Source organism: Balaenoptera ricei, chromosome 15 (genome assembly GCF_028023285.1).
Source record: "Balaenoptera ricei isolate mBalRic1 chromosome 15, mBalRic1.hap2, whole genome shotgun sequence".
Taxonomy (NCBI): domain Eukaryota; kingdom Metazoa; phylum Chordata; class Mammalia; order Artiodactyla; family Balaenopteridae; genus Balaenoptera; species Balaenoptera ricei.
Window position 1 is genome coordinate 88,370,319 of NC_082653.1, and position 22,471 is coordinate 88,392,789.

The 22,471-nt window shown below is 61.8% G+C and overlaps 1 protein-coding gene across 5 annotated transcripts in view; it reads left to right on the forward strand.

Moving 5' to 3' along the window:
- MAD1L1 (mitotic arrest deficient 1 like 1) overlaps window positions 1-22,471 on the forward strand; it is a 339,612-nt gene that overhangs the window by 254,264 nt on the left and 62,877 nt on the right. For all 5 annotated transcript variants that reach the window (XM_059897371.1, XM_059897373.1, XM_059897372.1 and 2 more), the window contains one exon: window positions 20,876-21,083. In XM_059897371.1, coding sequence (XP_059753354.1) covers window positions 20,876-21,083 — 208 coding nt within the window. The remainder of the gene's footprint in view (window positions 1-20,875; window positions 21,084-22,471) is intronic.

Here is a 22,471-nt window from a genome sequence, read left to right on the forward strand (position 1 = left end):
TCCTGGGAGACGTCCTGCTGCCCCCTTTTCACTGACAAGGAAGCTTCGCTCAGAGAGGTTCAGCACTGTAGTCACGGGCACGGAGCCCCAAGGAGCAGGGCTGGTCTTTGAACCCAGGGCCGTTGTCTCCTGAGCCGCCCCGTCGCCCGCAGCCTCCACCACTCCTGACCCCTCACCCCACCTTCCTGCCCTGCTCCTCGGGCTGCACCGCTGATGGCCCGGCCGCCATTCCCAGGTGAGCAGCCTCAGCTCTGGGACCGCTGGCCTCCTCCCCCGCCCCCGCCCCCCCCACTGCCCTGCCCGCTGCCCCTGGCCTGGGTCTGTCGTTTGATGCCCTGGGGCGAGGAGAGGTGTACGCCCCCAAGGCTGAGCGGACGGGTCACCCCGTCGCCGCGACGGTTCCTGTCTGACCGTGACGCCAGAGAGGCAGAGTTTGCCCCACCGCCGTCCAGCCCGGGCGGAGTGCCCGTGGGCAGGCCCTGCCCAGGAGGCAGGGAGGCGGGTGGATTCGGCTCTGGAAGGAGGGTGCCCACCTGCGCCCTGACCCCTCAGGGCAGACACAGGGAACCCGCTGGGCATTCTGGTCCTGGGGGAGTGGACCGGGAAGAGCTCATGTCTGGCTCAGGGAGCCCCCGCCAGGTGGTGTTGAAATGGGTCTGAAGGAGACCTGGGCTTGTGGAAACCGCGGAGACGTGGGTGGTGCCCTGGGGGCACCGGCGTCCGAGTCTGTAGACCTCGGCTGGAATCCTGCCCCTCAGCTGGGTGGTCTCGGGCATGTCGTGCTTTGCCACCTGAGTCCCCAGCACATCCTTTGTAAAATCGGGGATGATGCACCCACGTGGGGGTTACCAGGAGGTCACAGGCCACGTCTGACCACACCATCGTGGGGCCAAGACCTCGTCCCCTTCACCTCGGTGCCCGGGCCGTGGAGGCAGCAGGAGAGGGCAGCACACCCCTCCAGGTGGCCTGGCTGCCCCCAGGCTCCGCTTCGTCTGTGCGACCGCAGACCCGCGGCTTCGTGGCCTGGGCAGAGCGGGAGGACACGGGCCGAGGGGCCCAATTAGCGTGTAGCTCCCCCGGCTGTGTGTTTATCCGCGGTGCTGCCGGCGTGATCCGTATGCAGATCTCCTCTCCTCTCTCCCCCTGGAGGAGTCTTCAAGTTGGGCTGCTTCAAGGAAGATTGATTAAAATCCGCTGCAGTTTGACTTAATTGGGAACATATGCTTGGAGAGGGAGCTCGACTAGTTAGAACTTTTTGTAATTAGTTCACAGCTGGTTGGTGAGGCCAGCCGCTCCGGTTACCGCTCAGAGCTGAGTACGGCCTGCCGGCCTGTGCCCACTCAGTGCCTGGCGGGGCCGGGAGGCAGGCCCGGGAGGGGAGGCGGCTGGGCCCGCCTCCTGTGGTGCGTGGCCTGTCCGGGTCTTTCTGGGGGTCCGTGGCTACTCCCACCTCATCTGTCCTAAGGTAGCCAGCCGTCAGGGAGACGAGGCCCCCGTGTAGAGATGGGGAAACTGAGGCCACAGCTGGCCAGACACAGTTGGCCGTTCAGTAGAGGCACAGTGCCCTCCGGTAAAGACTGAACTTGGGCAAACCAGCTGGGACTCTGGGCCCGAAGCAGGGGGTTCTCTGCGAAACAGACTCAGGGACCACACTCCCTGTGCCCCACTGGGCCTTTCCCAGCGGTCCTGGTGGGCGTAGGGCACTGCCCGGGCGCTCCCACCCCCTCCTGCCCTCGGTCGTTCCTCTTCTTAGCGGTTGGGCACTGGGCCTGGGTGTTGGCTCTGCCCCTCCGCAGCCGTGGCCCTGGTCTCAGTCTGCTCGCCTGGACGTGGAGCTGACCCCACCCCGCTGCAGGCTGTCACGGGGAACACGGTGACGTGCCCAGCACAGAAGCACGGCCGCTGCCGCTGTCACCGCTCTTACCTTGAGGATGCCGCACGGATGTCCGTGTTTGGCTTCTCGTGGGCCACGTTTGGGGCCGTCAAGGCAATGAGCCGCCTGGTGCTCCCGGGCTGCAGTCTTGAGGGCTAGACGCGTGGCAGCTCTGGCTGGGCCTGGCAGACGCTCGTCCCCCCGGCAGTGCCCCCTCTGGTGAGGAGCGAGCTTCGCGTGGAGGGGGGTAAGGCCTGGCCACACGCTTATGCCCTGTTGGTCCCCCTGGCTCACCCTGGGTCCCGGGTGGTAGAGCCAGCATGCAAACTCAGCCCTACCGGTTCCCCCGTCGTTCTACGAACAAACACCGTCAAACATACGGCAAAGTTGGAAGAGTTTTACAGTGAACACCCGTGTGTCCCCCCAGGTCCTGCTGCAGACACTCTCCTGTGGCTGCTTTATGACGCAGCGCCTCTCTACCCCCTCCACCCATCAGTACTTTTTCTTTTCTTAATGCATTTTAAAGAAAATTGCAAACATCTGTACCTCTAAATGCTTCAGCATGCACGTAATTAAGCAGAATTCTTCTCTGGGCTTTGCGCCCCCGTCCCACTGTCCCTCGGAGGCCGGTGGGAGGAGCCCCTGCGCTGGAGCGTCCCCTCCCAGTTCCCGCCCTGCCGGCTTCCGTTCCGGGCGGGGCTGCCCCACAGCCAGCCTGTGGCTCTGCTCAGGAAAGGGACCAGACTGCAGCCCAGTGACATTTCAGATGAGCGTCTCTGTTTTGGAAATGGAGTGGGTAGAAAATAGCCGGTTCCCTGTGAGCGGGAAGCTCGCGGTGCCCCTGGAGCCTGCCCTGCTCCCGTCCCTGCGTCACCAGGCAGGAGCGCTGTCTAATCACAGGTTCTCCCAGCCTCTGCGTCCTTCCCTTTTCCGGAATATGGGGGGCGGCAGGGAGCGGCCTTCACGGCTCTTCACACCTCGTTGCCCTCGCCCCCGGGCCCCCGGCCCACTCACCGCACCGCAGACCCCCTGAGCCCCGCTGGCTCCCCCACCTGCAGGTTCGCCCAGCCCAGCCCGCACCCCAGGGGCAAAGTAGTCAGTCCTTGGACCTCGTCCCCTCCCCCACCCCACCTGTTCTCACCTGCCCTCACCTGCCAGGGAGCCCTGAGCCCAAAGCAGGCCCAGCCTCTGCTTCTCAGGACCCATCTTGCCCTTGGGTCCTCTTGCTGCTAACCAGGGCCTTGAGCATGTCCTGTCCCCGACTGGACAGGCTCTTTCCTGATGGCCTACTGCCCATGCTTCTGGAATGTTCTCTGGGCGTTGCTTCCTGGAGGGGACAGAACCCTGCGGGCCATGGTGCTGGGGATGCGCGGCGAGGGGTGAGTCCCAGAGACTGTCCCCGGTGGGGTAGGTTGTGTCCCTTCCAGCGAGGAAGGCTCGCTCCCTGGGACTGATGTCGCTCTGAGCATCTGCTTCCTCGGTGCCGGCTGAGCGACCAGGGGGCAGGGGTGTGGGCTGGATGGCGCCGGCGGTGGCCACAGCGTGGGCAGCACTGATGTTGCCACACACACAGTCCCTCCCGCTGGCTGTAACTCTGGTCACGGCTCCTTACTGACTGCACACGTGGAGCGCCACTGACCCTGACCCTGCCTACGTTCTCACTTAACAGCCACGGGCACTGAGGCAGGGGTGCCATTCCCACTGCGCAGATGAAGCCCGGGCCACAGGAGCCGCTGGTCTGCCACACGGCGGGAGGTGACACGGTCACGTCCCCCAGCTCCGGGGGGACCGGCCCCTGCCCCAAGTTGCGCTCCAGCTCCCCAGCGGAGATCCAGGCCTCCCTGCCCAGCAGCCCCCGTTCTGCCCTGAAAGCCTGGGTGGTCTGTGTGAGGACCACAGGGCCGGCAGCCTCCACCCCCACCCCCGCCCGCCATGGTGGCGGGACCAGAGCTTCGTAGAGTCAAGACCGGGCTGCCCTCCAGCCGGCTTCCCTCCCCAGGCCCCACGACCTGCTCTGTCTGCCCCTGGGCCCTGCCCGTCTGCGGGACCCAGCTGTGGCGTCGCCCCTCCTCTGGGCTGTGAGCTGAGCGCAGTGACCTCGCCTGGCTCCCAGCCAGTGTTCTTGGGGCACAAGGACACCAGGGCACATGTGGGCAACTGTAGGGCAGAGCACCCAGGAGGTAGGCTCCAGAAGACACACGTCCGGATGTGAATTCCTGCTTCACAGACACGGGGCCTTGGGCGGATGCTTCACCTCCCTGCCGAGTCCCAGCTCCTTCGCGGGGAGCCCAAGGGTGGAATGCCTGCCCAGGCTGGCGAGGATCCGGCCAGTCGCGCACACAAGGCGTCTTCTCACACCGTAACTTCTCACACCGTAACTTCTTCGAACTGGTGGGTTTGTTTCCCCCAATATGTATTTGTACTGCCCGCCCCTCTTTGAACTCCAGAGTCTGTTTTCAAACTGTTTCTACAGCTTGCTTTTGTCTCTTTGTGCATTTGGGAGATTTTTCCCAGTGATACACAGTGCACTGTTTGTTTTTAAACAAACAAACAAATGTCAGGTGATGCGGCGTGTGGCGCATCACCGTGCGCGTTTGCCACGACGTATTAACCCTGCCAGTTAACGGGAACACGCTCACGAGCAAGGCTGTGGCGAGCGCCCTACACATGGTGTCTCCGGTGTGTGCGAGTCTGTGTGTAGGAGAAGCTCCCAGAAGAGAGCGCGGGGTCAGTGGGTACCTGCATTTATTTCGGCAGCACTGCCGGACGGTCGTATGAGGGCCAGTGGGAACTGTGTGGGACGTGTCGTAGCAGTACCTGTGAGGGTGCCGGTTTCCCTACAGCCGTCAGACTTCTAGATTTTTCTGGTCCGGTAGCTGAAATGGGGTAGCTCAGTGTAGTTTTAACCTTCAGTCTCTTTATCATAGATGAGTGAGGATTTTTAAATCTATTCATATGTGTTAATGTCCTGGTCCGTTTTTCAAATGGATTGTTGGTTCTTTTCTTATTGGTTTTTTGGAGCTCTTTGTATATTAAGGAGTTGAGTTCATTTTAAGTTGTGAATATGTTTTCCCAATTTACCATTTGTCTTTTGACTTTGTGCTGTTTTTTTACCAAGCAGAAGTTTTTGGCTTTTAAATTTATTTTATACACATGCATTTATTGCCTTTTCCTTTTTAGCTTCTGGGTTTTTGTTCACGTCTTTACCTTTCTCGTGTCAGGGTATAAAAGAATTCTCTCATGGTTTCTTCTGGTTTTCTGGTGGTTTCATTTTTTACACTTAAATCTGATTGATTTGGAATTTGGTTTTGGTTCTTTACAAGGTGGGAAGCGTGATACCTACCTGTTTTTTGGAAGAGGCTCTTCCTGGTACCCCTGGACCACTTATTGAAAGCCTGTCTTTTCCTCGCTGGTGTGAGGTCTGCCCCCTCGTGCGCTAGATGCCCACATGTCAGGTCACAGCCAGGTCTCAGTGACCTCCTGCCCCTGTGACTCTTCTTTATCAGGGTTTTCCTGGCAGCTCTTGTTCATTTTTATATGAACTTTGGAATCAACATATCCAGCTCCCCCACCAACCAGCCTAGAACTTGCTGGCTTTCGTGAGAAGTGAAGATGAAGGTCGGGCACGACCGCCTCCTGGACACACCTTCCCACAAGGACGTCGCTGTGTCTTTCTGTTTGTTGGGGTCCATGTCCCCCGCGGGAACAGCTCACAGATGTGTTCACCCTGCACATTTCCTGTCGAATCTACTTCTCAGTGTCGTGTCTTATTTGTTTCACCATCAGTGGGTCTTTCCTTGAGTGTCACGCACGCAGACGGGGGGCCGCCTCTGAGGGTCGTAACCTCCTTACGGTGCTGCATATGCCCTGCGCCCGGCTGCACTGGGCCTGGGGTCCAGGGGTCCCAGGGTCTCGCTGCCCCGGCCCGCCTTCCTCAATGTTGTATGTAAAACGAGACACGCAATGAAGGAAAAAGCCCAGCCCTCCCGCCCCCCGAGGCGGCGCCAGGCTGCTCCTGTTTATTGGAGCCGAGGACTGAAAAAGCCAGCACGCTGATGTGCGTCTGTGTGGAGAAATTTCCACAGGCGCTGATGGCTGTTGATTTTTTTATGCAACGAATGACGTGTCCTGAATATTAAGCCCCTTCTCGTCCCGTGGGCCTCGGGGATGCCAACTTCCCGCCTCCTTGCTGGGTGCCCCGGGGCCCGAAGGTGTCATCGGGCCTCAGGACCCAGACTGCAGGCTTGACCCCGAATTTGCAGACGGGTCCCCCTGAGCCGCTGAATTGGGCTCTTTTCGCCCTGGGACCCTCCGCCGTCTGGTCCGGCCCTGCTCCGCCACTGGCCGTACTCAACACACAAAAGGCTCGCGGCACAGCCAGCGGAGCCATCGCCGGCCTCGGGCCGCTGTCGCATGCGGTCACTTCAGCCTCTGCGCTCTCGGACTTGGCCATGATACCGCTCTTCACCCCCATGTGGTCCTTGCAAAGTGTCTAGATGAGAAAGATAGGGACCCAGCTCTTTAAAAACCTGGAAATTAGGCCTGCTGAGAAAGGCTGTGTAACAGTCGTCTTCAGGCAAGTCGAGCGTTCTTACCGCTGATCGTGGAGCGTCACAGCTGCAGCGAGGAGGGCGGCAGGGGCTGGGGCGCACCCGCTTCTGCCCGAGGGTCCCCTCGCTGACGTGAGCCCCGCCCTCCCTGGGCGGCGCCCTCGCACAGAGGCAGGGTGGTCCTTGCAGACGGAGGACAGCGCAGCCCCCAGAGCTCCACTCAGCCGCGTGCGGCTGGGCAGCCCAGCGTTGGGGCAGCTCTGCCCGGAGACCCCCTCGGTCTGTGCCAGACCGAGGCCCAGAGCCCCGCAGGGCAGTGCCAGGAGCAGACCTGTCCTCCTGACTCTGGACCCAGCGCTCCGCCTGCTACACCCAGCTCTTCTCACAGGTTCCGTTCCATTCAGGGAGTTCCCGTGCAGAGGACTGGGATGGGAGACACAGAACCTGCTCGAGCTCTGGGTTCTTTCTCTTCGTGATTGTCCCCAAAGTTGCAGGACACGGGCCCTGCCCCACACGCCAGGTGTCGGCCCGTGGAGCGTTCGGCTTGCATGTGCCCCTGTAACAGCCCATTACCCGCTTCTGGAGAGCCAGCACCCCGGATTTGCGTCCCAGCCTGCTCCTGTCCCCTCGACACTGGACGGGGATCTGAAGTCCGTCGTTGGGTCCCCTCTGGCCCACGTCCTCCTGCCACGAGGGAGCCCACTCCCCTGTTCCGCTGGCTTTGCCCCAGCACCTCAGAGGGGCTGCGTCACCGGTCCCTGTGTAGACGCGCTAGGTACCAGCCTGGGGGTGGGCCATCACCTGGACCCTCTCCTGGGGTTCATCTGCGCTCCCCGTGCCAGCTCCCTGACCGTCTTCCGTGATCACATCTACTTGGACAAGATCCCACTGTTCCACAAAGAATTCCTGGCAGGTGATACCATGATGCCTGCAAGAAACAGATCGCAGACGTTCTGACCTTCGGGGCTGATGTTGTGAGTGAAGCTGAGCTTCCTGGCAGCCCTAACAAGAAGGGAAGTCTGGCCAGTTGCACAGTCCCTCTTGTAGCGGGAGGTTTTGGGGAGAGACACTGGACCCTGACGGCGCTGTCTCAGGCGGGACCGCAGTGCGCCTCCACGGGTACCGTAGCTGAATCACGGAAGCGGCCTTGTTCTCCACGTGATCCAGCCATTCTGCTTCTGGGCATGTGCCCCGAGGAGCTGAAAGCAGGGTCTCAAGCGGATGTTTGCACACCCACGTCACAGCAGCCAAAAAGTGGAAGCCACCCAAGTGTCCATCGATGGGTGAGTGGATAAACAAAACGTGGTCCCTCCACACAATGGAACATCACTCAGCCCTAAAAAGGAAGGAAACTCTGACCCCTGCTACCACATGGATGGACCTGGACGACATGATGCTCAGTGAAATAAGCCAGACACAGAAGGACGGACCCTGTGTGATTCCACTTCTGTAAGGTCCCTGGTGAGCCAGGGTCACAGAGATGGAGAGTAGGGGGTGGGGACCAGGGGCTGGGGGAGGGGGAGGGGCAGTTAGTGTGTAATGGGGACAGAGTCTCAGTTTGGGAAATGGAAAATTCTGTGGACGGACGGTGGTGACGGCTCCACAACAGTGTGAAAGTACTTACTCCTGAACAATACATTTAAAAATGATTAAGATGGCAAGTTTTATTTTACCACAATTCAAAAAAAAAATTTTTTTTAAGGCTTTGTTTGACATCTTCTGATACAACTCAGAGGCCTGGCAGGAGAAACACAGTGCCCGCGCCCATGGCAAGGGCGCAGGCGCCGGGGCTGCTTGGCCCTCTCTCTGCCCTCACCGGCCAGATGCTCGCCCTTCACCAGCTGGTCCTGCGGCTGCCGGCCTGACCCACGAGGCCCCCCTCCGCCAGCTCCTATGGCTCAGGGTGGATTTAGGGTGCCCGCTGTCGTGTGCCGTCTGTAATAGGGAGATCATGACAGAGCTTCTGCTTAGCCGCCCATCTGAGCAGGGACACGGGTCACTCGGTCGGTAGGCTCAGAGGACGTTGCTCTGGAATGACGGGGGTGGGGTGGTGCCAGAAGCAGCGGCCTCCAGACTGGCCAGACGTACGACGAAGGCGTGTTCCTCCTCCTTCCCCTCCTCTTCCTCCCAAGAGGTGTGGCCCCGGGTGCCCGGGCGGTGGCTGGTGTCGGGGCCTTGCTCACAGCCCTGATGTGACAGCAGCTTAGGGAGAGGCTCAGCCTGTGGTCAGGAGCAGTGGGGGGCCCTGTTAGCCGGGAGCAGCTTGGCCAGCTGAACCAGGCCCCCTCCGCGGCTACACTGTCAGGGGTCAGGGCTGAGGAAGGTCTGGGCCTCTGTGGCCCACCCCGCCCTGCCATCCCTGGATGGTGGCATTTTTGCTTTTTCCAGCTTCCGTGGGGCCTGGCCCACGCCACCTGGGTCATGCGGGAAGCAGAGGCGGGTGTGCAGCCCCACCTGGGGACGTGACGTCGCGCGGCTCCACTCACCTCTCAGGGCATTTCTCTGTCGCTGCGGAGGCACTGGCTGCCGGATGTCACCTGCCCTCCGGAGCAGTCTGGGAGCGTGAGGTTTACCCCCAGAGTGACCCCAGCCTCAGCTCAGCTGGACCCGTCCCGCCCCTCCTGGTGGTCAGGAGCACCGTGGGCGGCCTGCTCCAGCTGCCGACGGCCCCGGCGCGCTCCTTGCCTATCCCTCCCGCCCCCGTCTTTGGAAACGTCACACTCCAGTAGAGTTCCCGGCCAGGCCCTGAGAGTCCAGGACGGGCCCCGAGATTCCTCACTGGGGTGGCCTCCCTCCAGGCCTTCCGCCAAGGGGGCTGCTGGCCGCAGGGGGACAAGCGGTGGCCTGGCTGGGCGAGGCCCTCCCCGGGCCCCGCTGTCCCTGGGGGGGGACACTGGCGGCAGCCACAGGACACAGCCTGCCAAGCTCACTTGTGCGTCCAGGGCCCACGTGGTGCCTCACAGCCGATGGTAGATAAACTCGCCCTGCCGTGGCCTCCGGCACGTGGTGGATGGAGCTGGGGAGACGGTCGCCCGGAGGGTGGTGTGAGAAGGGTCTCCCACGTGTGCTGGCCTGGCGGGCACGGCTCCCCACAGCGCCACCCTTCCTGGAGCTGCTGGGAGAGCCCCAGCGCACACTGCCGGTCTGGGGACTGGCAAGGCCCGGCAGCGCCCCCTCCCCAAGGCCAGCCCCGTCGGCGGCTGCAGTGGCCGGCCCCCCGGGGCTGGGCAGCATGCGCGTACGCAGGGACCTTCGCAGCCCTTCCTAGACCCTGACAGCCCACGCGTGTTTGTTCGTGAGGGGCCTCGGCCACAGGAGTGCCAGGTGCCCTGCTCCTGAATGAGGCCTCTGTGGTGGGGGACGAGGGGACACGAAGGGCGCGGGGGGTGCAGGGCGTCGGCCCACGTGGTCACCGGCCCAGGGCAGGAGGCTTGCGGAGAGCCTGTGGCGAGAGGGCAGTCCCCAGGGGCCAGCCCCCATCACCCCTCCCTTGTGGCCCTCCCGCCTCCAGCCCTGGGCCCCTCCCCTCTTCGCCCCTCCCGTGACTGGTCCAGGGTGGCCGCATGGGCCTCGGTTTCTCGGTTTTGGTGCCGGGGGTCTTAGGGGGGTCCGGCCTGCGCTGTCACGTGGCGCCCCCGCCCGTCCCCAGGCTCTCCACCCGCGGTGAGCACACCGTCTGGGCAGGCCGGGCCGGCCCTGTGCCCCCGGCTTCAGAGCCGGGGAGCGTCCCTGTGAGCCACCGAGCAATGAGCGACCCCGGCCCATGGGGCGCGTAGGACGCGAGGCTGGTGCCTGAGGGACCTGCCCAAGGTCGCGGAGGCTGGGGTGAGGCGGGGCGGGCCAGGGCTGTGCCCCCCCCCACATCCGTGAGGTCCTGCCGGCCCTGCCCCTCCAACCCAGCGGGATCCCCGAAGCTCCCCTGCTTTTCTCCCTGAGCTGTCTTCCTTCAGCCGGGAGAGATGTTGATTTAGTTTTGAGGCCGGGTGATGTATAAATACGCGTGAGGCTCGGTGGCGGTCTTACTGGGCTTAACTCTCTGTGCACCTCTGTCTCCTGCTAGCAGGGTCTCTTAGTATTCGTGGCAGGTCCGCCCTGCCGGCAGCCCTTCCCTGGCCCGGGGCGGCCACTGTCCATCCACAGGGTACACGGGCTCCCGGGGGGTCTGCCCTCCGTCCAGGTCTCCCAGGTGCTAAGCTTGGAAGGTCCTTACAGATCAAGTTCACTGCCCTCACGCTTCAGCAGATGGAAACTGAGGCCCAGGAAGACAGGAGGCCCGGGCCGCCAGCAGGTTAGGGGCAGGGCTTGAACACAGACAGGAGCGAGGCAGATGCCAGGGGACTCAGCCGTGGCCTGGACGCAGGGGGACATGTCCGTTCGTCTGGGCTTGCGCGGAATCTGAGCCCGAGAAGGAGCCCCACTCGCCCGTGAGCGGAGGGCGGCGGGCCGGCTGTGGCCCCGGGGAGGAGCATTGCCGCACACCCTGCTGTGCCCTGGGCGTGCGGGTCGCGGGGCCCAGCCCCTCGTGCGGGCTCCCCGAGGACCCGGCTCGGCTGGGGCGGGCGCAGGGGGAGCTGGACCGCGGGGGTCGTTCCTCCGCAGTCACGGACGGGGACGTCTCTCCGCCCCCTCGGCAAGTGGGACGTTTTTGTTTAGCTGGTAATTGCACCCGCACGTCAAAGGAAGGTTCAAAACTTTTCCTTTTGAGATTCTCGTCAGTGTCTCAACATTTCCTCAGCTGCAAATCAAACAAGGCAACAAATTTTTAGCAGAAGATTATAGCCATTTTCCCCCTTTCTTCCTCAAAGCTGTCACGCAGCAGCGGATTTCAGCACATTTGTTCGTGCTCTTCCATCTGCTTCAGCGGCGCCAGCCCCCCAACGCACGCTTCACGGTACCACGAACCCCCTGTGCCCACGGCCCTGCGTGCCCAGGATGACGGCCGGCACCCCTTCCCCGGACCCAGGGAGCGGGAGGCCCTGGCCAGCCGGCCCTGTGACTCCCCTGTCCTGGTCACCAGCTGGGTCTCTGGTTTCTCAACCACAGGACACTATGCAGTCATAACTGTCACCCACTCCTGCAAACGTTTACTTGACGTGCAGCGCCTGCCGCCCTAACCTTTGGGGGAGACAGGTGACGGGACAGAGTTTAAAGCGCCACGAGCTGGTAGGAGCTGTGGATAAACGGAGCAGGGAGGGGGCGTGCTGGGGGCTCTGCATTACTGCTGCCGCGTCACTGCCAGCTCCTCTCAGTGGGTCCTCACAGGGCACTGGGGTCCCCTCACTAGTCTGGGGGGCGGGACAAAGCCCTGTCCTCACGGAGCCCCTGCCTGACGGGCTGCAGGCACCATGTCTCCCTCATCTCCAAGGAAGGAAGGAGGGAGGGAGGAGGGGAGGAAGGAGTGGCCGGGGAGGGCTTCCTTGCTCCGGGAGGGGCGGTGCAGAGAGCAGAGCCCCGGGTGGGCTGAACCTCGACCCCCTCTCACGCAGCCCGGCCACATGGTCCTGTTGGCTCCTGACCCCTGGCAGCCTCATCGGGCCTGTGTGAGGGAGGATGGGGTCTGGGTAGCACCCTTGCACCCCGAGGTGCCCGTGTCCGGTCCAGCCGGGCCGTGGGGACTGGTCTGCCCCGGCACCGGGGAACAGCATCTGGCCCCGTGGTCCGCGTACTGCTTCTCCATTCCAGGCCCATCAGACTCCCGGGGAAACCAGCCGACCTCAGGCCCCCTCGTCTGACCAAAGGGACTTTTCAGCCTTGGCTTCCAGAGCACCGAGTGGAAGGTTCCAGATGGCAGGGTCTGTGGCAAACCCCAGCCCCTCAGGGCTGTCGCAGCCCACCCGGGAGGCGCCTCTGGAAGGCCCTGCTGGAAGTCCAGGCTGACCCCAGGCGACACAGGCCTGAGGCGGGTGGGCTGGCCAGGCTCCGGCCAGGCCATTTTAGGGAGGGCAGCTGGTCAGAGCCAGGTGCCAAGACCTGCCGTGAGGACGGTGGTCTCGATAGCAAGTAGGGTCTCGGAGTGGAGTCCCAGGGCACAGCGGGGCCGCGCGGGAGCCCTTGCGCTGGCGGGGGTGTGAGAGCGGAAGCCGGGAAGCCGGGCTCGACCAGCTCGGGGGCAGCACTCGAGGTGGGTTCCGCCCAGGCCTGCTGCTGCCGCAGGAGCCGCGGGGGCGTGGAGACGCGGCGGGCAGCGCCTGTGCCGCAGCGGTGGGGCTGGTACCCCCTGCAGGCCCGAGGCCGGCCCGGCCCGGCCCAGCCCGCGCTTCCTGCGGAGCCGAGCGCCTCTCCCCCGCTGGAGGCTGGGGCGGCGTGTGGAGGGAAGCCTGGAGCCGCGCCAGGCTCTCGGTAGCAGATGGAGCGTCCACGCACGTCCTACTGTTTGTTTTCCCTATTTTCTTTCATTTCTCTTCTTTAAAAACAGCTTTATTGAGATACAATTTACATACCACAGAACTCACCTTTGTGAAGCGTACAGTTAGTGGTTTTTCATACTTTCACAGATAATGAGCAACCGTCACCGCACAATTTCAGAACATTTTTATCATCTCGAAAAGAAACCCTGTTCCCTTTAGCTGTCACCCCACCCTCCCCCATCCCCACTCCAGCCTTAAGCAGCCACCAGTCTGCTTTCGGTTTCTATAGGTTTCCTTGTTCTGGACGTTTCATACGAATGGGGTCACATATGTGGTCTTTTGTGACTGGCTTCTTTCACGGAGCGCAGTGTTTTCAAGGATCATTTGTGTTGTAGCAGGTGTCAGTGCCTCCTTCCTTTTCATGGCTGAGTAATATTCCATTGTGTGGATGGACCACGCTGTGTCAGTGCCTCGTTCCTTTTCATGGCTGAGTAATATTCCATTGTGTGATGGACCACGCTGTGTCAGCGCATTTGTCAGCTCTTGGACACTTGAGCGGTTATTGTGACTGATGCTGCTTTGAACATGTGTGTGCAAGTCTCTGTGTGGACGTGTGTTTTTATTCTTTCTCGGGGGTGTACCTGGGCATAGAATTGCTGGTCACGTGGTAACTCTGTGTTTAATTGTCTGCGGAGCTGTTTTCCACAAAGGCCTCCCCGTCTTCCATTCCCAGCAGCAGTAGGAGGACAGTTTCTCCCTGCCTCGCTGAGACTGTCTGGCTTTGTCATTCTAGCCACCTTGGTGGGTGCAAAGTGACGTCTCATTGTGATTTTTATTTCTGTTCCCTTGATTACTAATGACATGGGCACTGAGCGTCTTTTTATGTGCTTATTGGACATTTGTATATCTTCCTTGGAGAAAGATTTATTCGGATGCTTTGCCCGTTTTTACATAAGTTTGTTTTGGTTTTGTTTTTTTTTTCTGTTGTTGTTGCTGAGTTGTAAGAGTTCTTCATATGTTCTGGATACAAGTCTCTTATCAGATAAGTGACTTGCAGATATATTCTCACGCTCTGTGGGTTGTCTTTTCACTTCCTTGATGATGTAGGCTTTGAAGCACAACAGTTTTTCATTTTGAGGAAGTCCAGTTTGTCTACTTTTTCTTTTGTTCCTTGTTTCTAGTGTCACGTTGAAGAATCCAAGACCAAATCCAGTGTCGTGAAGCATTACGCCTGTATTTTCTTCCACGTGTTTCATAGCGTTGGCTCTTATGTTGAGGGTTTTTTATGAGGTCATTTTCACGTATGGTGTGACGTTGGGATCCACGTTGATGCTCTTGCATGCGGGTGTCCAGTTAGTTGTCCAGCACCTTTTCCTGGTGGGTGGCCTTGGCACCCGTGTTGAGCATTGGCCAAGTGTAGAGGCAGGGGCTCTTCTGGACCCTCGGCCTGTCCCTGTGCCGGCTCTGCTGTCTTGGCCGCCATTGCCTGGTAGTAAGTTTGAGGGTCGGAGTGTGAGGCCCGGGGGCCGTGGACACGCTCACTCCCTGGGCAGAATGTCATTAGGAGACCCCGTGCAGCTGTCCTGTCTCTGTCATGACCCGGGCTTGAGGCCGAGTCACAAAGGCCTGGGCCTGGGGGCTGCCACCCCCTTGGTGGGACCCTGGGGCCCCCGGGTCGGGGGTTGGGGCTCCGTCTCGCTCTTCGGGCGGTTCCTTAGTTACCTGCTGCCTTGTTACAGACACCCCACAACTTAGTGGCTTAAAGCAGCTGGCATCCTGTTTCTCGCGAGTGTCTGTCTGGTGGCTCTGCCGGTCTCTGCCGGGCTCTCGCACTGCTTCCAGCAGGTGGACCTGCTGGGCTGCCCACCCCACCCCACCCCGCCCCAGGCTGGAGGCCCCATGCCTCCCTCCCTGCGGCCTGCATCCCAGGGAGGCGCCACGGCACCTTCGCCTGCAGGCTGGGGCCTCACGCCCCACTTGGCCTGGAGACGGGCGAGCAGGGCCTTCGCGGGGGAGTTCTGGGGGCGGTGGGCACGATGCGGCCCTCTGCCCTTCACGCTTACGGCGTCCCAGCGCAGGCAGAGGGAGCGTGTTCGTCCCGTCCCGGGGGTGAGGCTGTGGGTCTAATAACTCTGAGGCAGCAGCAGAGGCCCCGGCCTTCCGGCGCCAGACACTCACTTGGGCACCTGCAGGTTTTGCAGGCTTGTCACTTCCCCCAGTTCATCAGAGCTGCGAGCATTTCCCCCGTCTGGTTCGGTTCTGTTTGGTTTGGTTTGGTTTGGTTTGGTTTGGTTTGGTTTGGTTAAGCCCTGCTGGTTCTCCCTTTGATCCTTAAATCCTCTCACCCACTGCAGTGTTTTCTTTCCTTCGTTCCCGTCAAGGGGAAGCCGGTGGTCAGAAACCGCGGTCTGGGGTGGGAGCGGTGGCTCCCCTTCCTGCCCGCGGGGTGTCTGGCGTTTCCACAGCAGCACCCTGCCCCCGGCCCTGAGGTCCAGGCGCCGTCTGCCCCGATTCTCCCCACACCTGCTGGGCAGGATGACCCCGAGGCTCGACAGGTCCAGCGCCTCGGCCAAGGGTCACTGGGGACCTTGGGGTCAGGCTCTGTGCACAGCTCCCTGCCCGGGCCCTCCCGGGGGGCGTCAGCAGGCGAGTCCTGGGGAGGCAGGGAGGTGGGCGTAAAGCCAGTGGTCAGCACGGCCAGACTGGGAGAGCCTGCGGCCTGGGGGGAAGGAGGGACCCTTGAATATCTGAGGTAAAGGAGAGGGGTGGAGCCCGGTGGATTCAGCCTGCCAGCCTGTTTTTGCTTTGCACGTTTAAAGGGTTGGAGACAAATGAGGAAGAGCAGCATTAGTGACACAGGAGGGGGCCGTGCAGGGCGGGGCTGTGTGTCCACAGGTGCCCAGAGCTCCCTCCTTCCTTCCCCCCTCCCTCCTTCCTTCCCCCTCTCCCTCCTTCCTTCCCCCCTCCCTCCTTTCTTCCCCCCTCCCTCCTTCCTTCCCTCCCTCCCTCCTTCCTTCCCCCTCCCTCCTTCCTTCCCCACTCCCTCCTTCCTTCCCTCCCTCCCTCCCTCCTTCCCTCCCTCCCTCCTTCCTTCCCTCCCTCCTTCCTTCCCTCTCCCTCTTTCCTTCCCTCTCCCTCTTTCCTTCCCCCTCCCTCCTTCCTTCCCACTCCCTCCTTCCTTCCCCCACTCCCTACTTCCTTCCCCCCTCCCTCCTTCCTTCCCCTCCCTCCTTCCTTCCCTCCCTCCTTCCTTCCCTCCCTCCCTCCTTCCCCCACTCCCTCCTTCCTTCCCCCTCCCTCCTTCCTTCCCTCTCCCTCCTTCCTTCCCACTCCCTCCTTCCTTCCCCACTCCCTCCTTCCTTCCCCACTCCCTCCTTCCTTCCCCACTCCCTCCTTCCTTCCCACTCCCTCCTTCCTTCCCCCACTCCCTACTTCCTTCCCCCCTCCCTCCTTCCTTCCCCCTCCCTCCTTCCTTCCCTCCCTCCTTCCTTCCCTCCCTCCCTCCTTCCCCCACTCCCTCCTTCCTTCCCCCTCCCTCCTTCCTTCCCTCTCCCTCCTTCCTTCCCACTCCCTCCTTCCTTCCCCACTCCCTCCTTCCTTCCCCACTCCCTCCTTCCTTCCCTCCCTCCCTCCCTCCTTCCCTCCCTCCCTCCCTCCTTCCTTCCCTCCCTCCTTCCTTCCCTCTCCCTCTTTCCTTCCCCCTCCCTCCTTCCTTCCCACTCCCTCCTTCCTTCCCCCACTCCCTCCTTCCTTCCCCCCTCCCTCCTTCCTTCCCCCTCCCTCCTTCCTTCCCCCTCCCTCCTTCCTTCCCTCCCTCCTTCCTTCCCTCCCTCCCTCCTTCCCCCACTCCCTCCTTCCTTCCCACTCCCTCCTTCCTTCCCCACTCCCTCCTTCCTTCCCTCCCTCCCTCCCTCCTTCCCTCCCTCCCTCCCTCCTTCCTTCCCTCCCTCCTTCCTTCCCTCTCCCTCTTTCCTTCCCCCTCCCTCTTTCCTTCCTCCTCCCTCCTTCCTTCCCACTCCCTCCTTCCTTCCCCACTCCCTCCTTCCCTCCCCCTGCTCCCTCCTTCCTTCCCTCCCCCCGCTCCCTCCTTCCTTCCCCCCTCCCTCCTTCCTTCCCCCTCCCTCCTTCCTTCCCCCTCCCTCCTTCCTTCCCTCCCTCCCTCCTTCCCTCCCTCCCTCCTTCCCCCACTCCCTCTTTCCTTCCTCCTCCCTCCTTCCTTCCCCCTCCGTCCTTCCTTCCCACTCCCTCCTTCCTTCCCCACTCCCTCCTTCCCTCCCCCCACTCCCTCCTTCCTTCCCTCCCCCCGCTCCCTCCTTCCCTTCCCTCCCTCCCTCCTTCCTTCCCTCCCTCCTTCCTTCCCTCCCTCCCTCCTTCCCCCACTCCCTCCTTCCTTCCCCCTCCCTCCTTCCTTCCCCCTCCCTCCTTCCTTCCCCCCCTCCCTCCTTCTTCCCCCCCCTCCCTCCTTCCTTCCCCCTCCCTCCTTCCTTCCCCCCCTCCCTCCTTCTTTCCCCCCCTCCCTCCTTCCTTCCCCCACTCCCTCCTTCCTTCCCCCCTCCCTCCTTCCTTCCCTCCCTCCCTCCTTCCCCCGCTCCCTCCTTCCTTCCCCCCCTTCCTTCCCCCCTCCCTCCTTCCTTCCCCCACTCCCTCCTTCCTTCCCCCACTCCCTCCTTCCCCCACTCCCTCCTTCCTTCCCCCTCTTCCTTCCCCCCTCCCTCCTTCCTCCCCCCTCCCTCCTTCCTTCCCTCCCTCCCTCCTTCCTTCCCCCCTCCCTCTTTCCTTCCCCCCCCCTCCTTCCTTCCCCATCAGCTGACCTGCTAGGACAGAGATGGTGTGACTAGCACCGCCTGACACATGTGCTCTCCGGCCCTTTGCAGAACACATCTGCCCTCGTCCTCTCCCTGTACCCTCCTGACCCCAGACCCATGGGGGACATGAGCTCCCGCAGCACCCGGCCCGCCTCCCATCAGCTGCGGGGCCCTCTGCCAGGGTGTGCAGGGCAGATGGATTCCATACGCCTGGTTGTGTCTCCCAGAATGTTAGAATCGGATGAAATAACGATCCCTTCCAACCCTGACAGTCTGTGATTCACTCGGAGTTACAGGATGTCTCTTTATCCTTCGAGGTTTTTACAAGGTTCCCAGAAGCCTGTGAGGTGCCGGCTGCCAGCCTCTGCCTTCCGCCGGGCTCTCCCCCTCTCCCGCCCGCTCTCTGCCTGCGGCAGGGAGGGGGTGTCTCCATGCGCCCCTCCCTCCCTTTTGGGGTCACTTTCGGGGGCTCTGAGCTGGCGGCTGGCCGAGGGCTGGCCGGCAGTGGCCACGCAGCTTAGCTCCCGCGCTGGAACCGTTCTGCTGAGTGAAGTGTCCACCCCTGGCCTACCTCCCGGGGGATTCGACGATCTGAGTGAAGGGTGCCATTTCTGCTGTTCCCCCTGGAAGAGCGAGCTGTGGGCAGAAGTCACAGGTGGGAGGTTGGGTCGTCCAGGAAGGAATCTCAGTGTCGGGGCAGGAGGGAGATGTCCACTCAGCTGGCCCAGCGTCCCTTGTGAGAGGCGGGCGGGCCCGGGCCTGGGCCAGCAGCCCACTGCCCCTCAGCCCAGGACACTCCCGTGTCTCTGTCTCAGCACCGGGTGGGAGGGACGCCCAGGCCTTCCCCTCGCCGAGGCCCAGGCCCCCCTCAGCCCTTGCCCTGGGCGGCCCAGGGAGTGACGGCCAAAGAGGCGCGGGCTCTGCGCTGTCCCTCCCGCCCGGGGCTGAGCCGTGGGGACAGCAGCCGGGCGAGCAGAGGTGCTGCCTCCTGCGTTTACTTGTCGGTGGTCTGTTTGCTGACCGCCTGGGCCTTTCTCATCTGTTGGGGTGACTCTTGGTGGCAAAACCCGATGCCAGTGAGCTTTGCGGGGCGGGGGGATTCACTGATGCTCATGCCTGGGAAGCTGAGGCAGAGCGGACCTGTGCCCAGAAGCACCCACGGACTCACTTGGTGCACATTCTGGAAACTGCGTATTGAGTAACACGGTGTACTTACGGGAAAGCACACACATCAGGAGTGAGCGTCACTCACCGACCGCACTCGGTCACCAGCATCCAGACCAGCACAGACCCGAGTCCCCTCCCAGTTCTGCCCTCGGCCCCGACCTCGGCCTGTGATGTGTCAGCGGCCGCCCCGTGTCCATCCGCCATGTCTGGCTGGTCTGTTCCGCTCTGTGTGTGAGGGTTGCCCACATCGTCCTGCGTGCAGACCTTCCCTTTCGCTGACGCACGGTCCTCCGTGGGGGACCCCCCCGCCCTGTGTGATTCGGGTGCGATGGGTCACAGTTCTGAGTTCCTGGCCTGGGACGTGCATCTCGCTCACCCCAGGGTCCTGCCGAGGGTTTCCTCCACGTGGGTGCACCCTGCACCCTCCGAGAGCATGGGGTCTGCAGGCCCTGGACCCTCATCTGTTCAGTGTCGACTGTGCATCTCACTGCGGTTTTCACTGTTTCTTTGGTGAGTAATTTGAGCTACTTTTCACGTGTTATTGGCTCTTTGATATCTTCTTTTGTGAAGTGTCCGTTCACATTTTTTGCCCATTTTAAAAACTGAATTGTCTGACTTTTTCTTGTTTATTTGTATGGGTTCTTTTTATGTTCTGGATGTGAGTCCTTTGTCAGATTTATGTGTTTCATGTATCTCCCACTCTGTTGGTTCCCTTTTTACTCTTTTGATAAATAGAAGTTCTCAATTTTTATAAATCCAGTTTATTTTTTTTTTCACTTGTTTAGCCCGTTTTGAACCTTGTTTAAGAACCTTTGTCTACTCCCGGGTCACAAAGACGTCCCTATATTTTCTCCTAAAACCTTTGCGTGTAGATTTGCCGTCACTCAGGAGTGATGTTTGTGTGGTGTGAGGTCAAGGTCAAGGTCATCTGGGCATCCAGTTGACCCTGCAGCACGTACTGGGGAGACCATCCTTTCCCCACCGGCCCTTAGCACCTGCCTCGGTCACTGCAGATTTGTAACGTGCGGTGATGCCTCAGGGCATCAGGGTCGCCACAGCCGCCCTGGGCCCTGGGTTTTGCGTGTGGATTTCAGGCCGTTCAGCACCCACTTAATCAAACGCTTGCCCTGATGTCTGGCCCCCTTCACTCTCTGCCGGGCTGACCTTGTTCCCCTGTGGCTGGCGGGCTCCTACCAGCCGGGAGGGGAAGAGGTGGGATGTGTCCACAGACAGTTGAGGGTCTCGTCAACTTGGAGGGGAGCGTAACCGGGTGTGCCCGGTGACTTCCTTCCAAAGGGGACAAGCGCACTTCAGCCAGGGGTCAAGGTCACCTTGGTAGCGTGGAGCCTCCACACGGTGTGATGGGAAGGTACTTGACCTCTGGGGTCTTCCTCCCCTAACCCTTGACCCCAGGTAACGGTGAGGCAAGTGTCGGCCACATCCCGGCAGCAGGGCATCTTCAGGACACCCGCGCGGCACCCTCCACCCTCTGAAGGTCAAAAGCCCTGAAAACCACCAGCCCGGAGGAGCCACGGAAATCGGACAGCTAAAAGTCCCGTGGGGTCCCGCAGGATGGATCTGGGCACAGAAAAGGGCATTTGGAGAAAACTAAGAAAATGTGAAGGAAGTAGGGAGTTCAGTTAGGATGGCGTCAGTGTTAGCTCTTGAACTGTAACAGACGCATGGCACTGATGTCACGTGTCGGTAACGGGACCGTGTGAGGCGTGTGGGGACTCTGCTTTAGCGTCACAGTGTTAGTTAAGTTGGGTTTTTTTGTTTGTTTTTAAATCTTAAAAAACGGGTCCCACTCTTAAAGACCGTGAGGCAGGAGGATCGCCGAGAGGCTGGCGAGAACCCAGAGGCGTTAGGGTGTTTGCTGATGGTGTGTGAAAGCGCCGCAGTTTGAAGAGACCTCGCTCCCGGTAGCTGGTACTTGACGAGACTCAGAGAAGCGGGCTCGTGTGCTGAGTTCTGACGATGCTCCGAAGAGGCGTTGGGTGGGCTTTCTGCTTCCTCCCCCGTTGACCTGAGGCCGCAGCCCAGGGGGAGGGGCGGGGACCCCGCAGGCCGGGTTCGGGCTCCCCTTTGCGCTCGCTCATGAGCGGCTCTGACCTCCTGCCTGTGGTCCCACAGGGTGACTACGACCAGAGCAGAACCAAGGTGCTGCACCTGAGCCTGAACCCGGCCGGCGCGGCGAGGCAGCGGCTCCACGAGGATCGACAGCAGCTGCGGGAGGAGTGCGAGCGGCTGCGAGAGCTGGTCCGCGCCCTGGAGGCCGGCGGCGCCGTCCCCACCGACCTGGAGGCCGCCGCGGGGCTGCCCTCGTCCAGGGAAGTGGCAGGTAGGGCCCTGTCCGTCCGTCCGTCCGTCCGTCTGTCTGTCCAGGCCGCACAGGCAGCCAGGCCGTGGGCATCCCCGGGGCTGTGCGGGAGGCTTGGTGACACAGGCGCGGTGAGGACCAGATGGCTGGAGCCCTCCGACCCCTGAAACAAGTTAGTATCGTTTATCAGTTTATACGTGTGCCATTCATCATGAGTAAACCCAATACTCCGTGGAAGCGGGGGCCATCTTTCACCACCTGAGTACATTTCAGGGCCCCCGCGAGCCCGCTGCAGGGGCCTGTGAGGAGCCCAGGAAGCTGCCTTTTCTATCACGCAGGTCCCGCCTGCTCTGCAGTTCTAAGCCAGGGCCACAGCCTCTTACCTCGTAGCTCGTCTCTCCAGGGCAGTGCAGTGACCGCCGAGCCTGTCCCCTGCACGCCGGGTCACCAGGTCCCGCCCTAGTGCAGAGAGAGGCCGGTCCATCAGTGCCAAGGAGGGAGGGGACCCTCTGGAGGCTCCATTTTCCCAGGGGTCACCCAGTCCGGCCCCATGGGAAGGCTGGGGCCCAGGGCCGCCTGGGGCCCCTCTGAGCTGTCGGAGGGTGCCCAGCGCTACTGCCCACGGGTGGCTGGGAGGAGGGCTCTGCTCACTGCCCCCTCGGTGAGGTCCGCAGGGCGTCTGCGTCGAGAGGGCCAGGCTGCTGTTTGCTTGCCGTTTGCCGCGTGCATTTCTGAGTAGCTTTTCCGCTGGGAAGCCCTCCCCACTTCCCCTTCCCGTGTTTGTCATCTCCTCCCGCATGCCCACTGCGGTTGGAGTTGGGAAGTGGGCGCAGCCGTCCTCTCTTCTGGAGCAGGGGTCTGTGCGTTGCCCGTTGCCGGGGTCGTAGATGTAGCCCCCCTCCGGCCCATCTGCTTCCACCGTCTACCTCGCGTGGAACCAGCCTTTCTCGAAGTGCCTGAGGTCAGCGGTCACCGCCCCGCAAGACCGTGGAGGTGGGAGGCCGCCCTCAGCACCTGGCACACGGGCTCTGTGAGGCCAGGCGCTCGGTCAGCCAGGCCTGAGTTTGAGCCCCAGCTGTGCGCTCCCTGCACCACCCGCGACCGCGAGGCTGAGCCCGGCCGTCCCGCGGGAGCCACGCTCCATCCCTGCTCCCTGGTGCTGTTCCGTCCTTCTCCGTCTTGTCCCCATTCCCATGGCGTCCTGAGCGTGTCGTGGTCCCAGGACCCTCGGCCCAGTGTCCTCTGTGAGACGGGGGGTTCGTGCACCGTCGTGGGTTCAGCTGTGACCCCACGGTGCGGAATCAGTGGGGTTTGCCAGCCTCCGCCTGAACTCTGCGCCGCTTGGTTTTCCAGGATTGCGGCTGCCCTTCAGTTGCTTTCCCGAGGTCGCGTGCTGGGCTTATGGACGG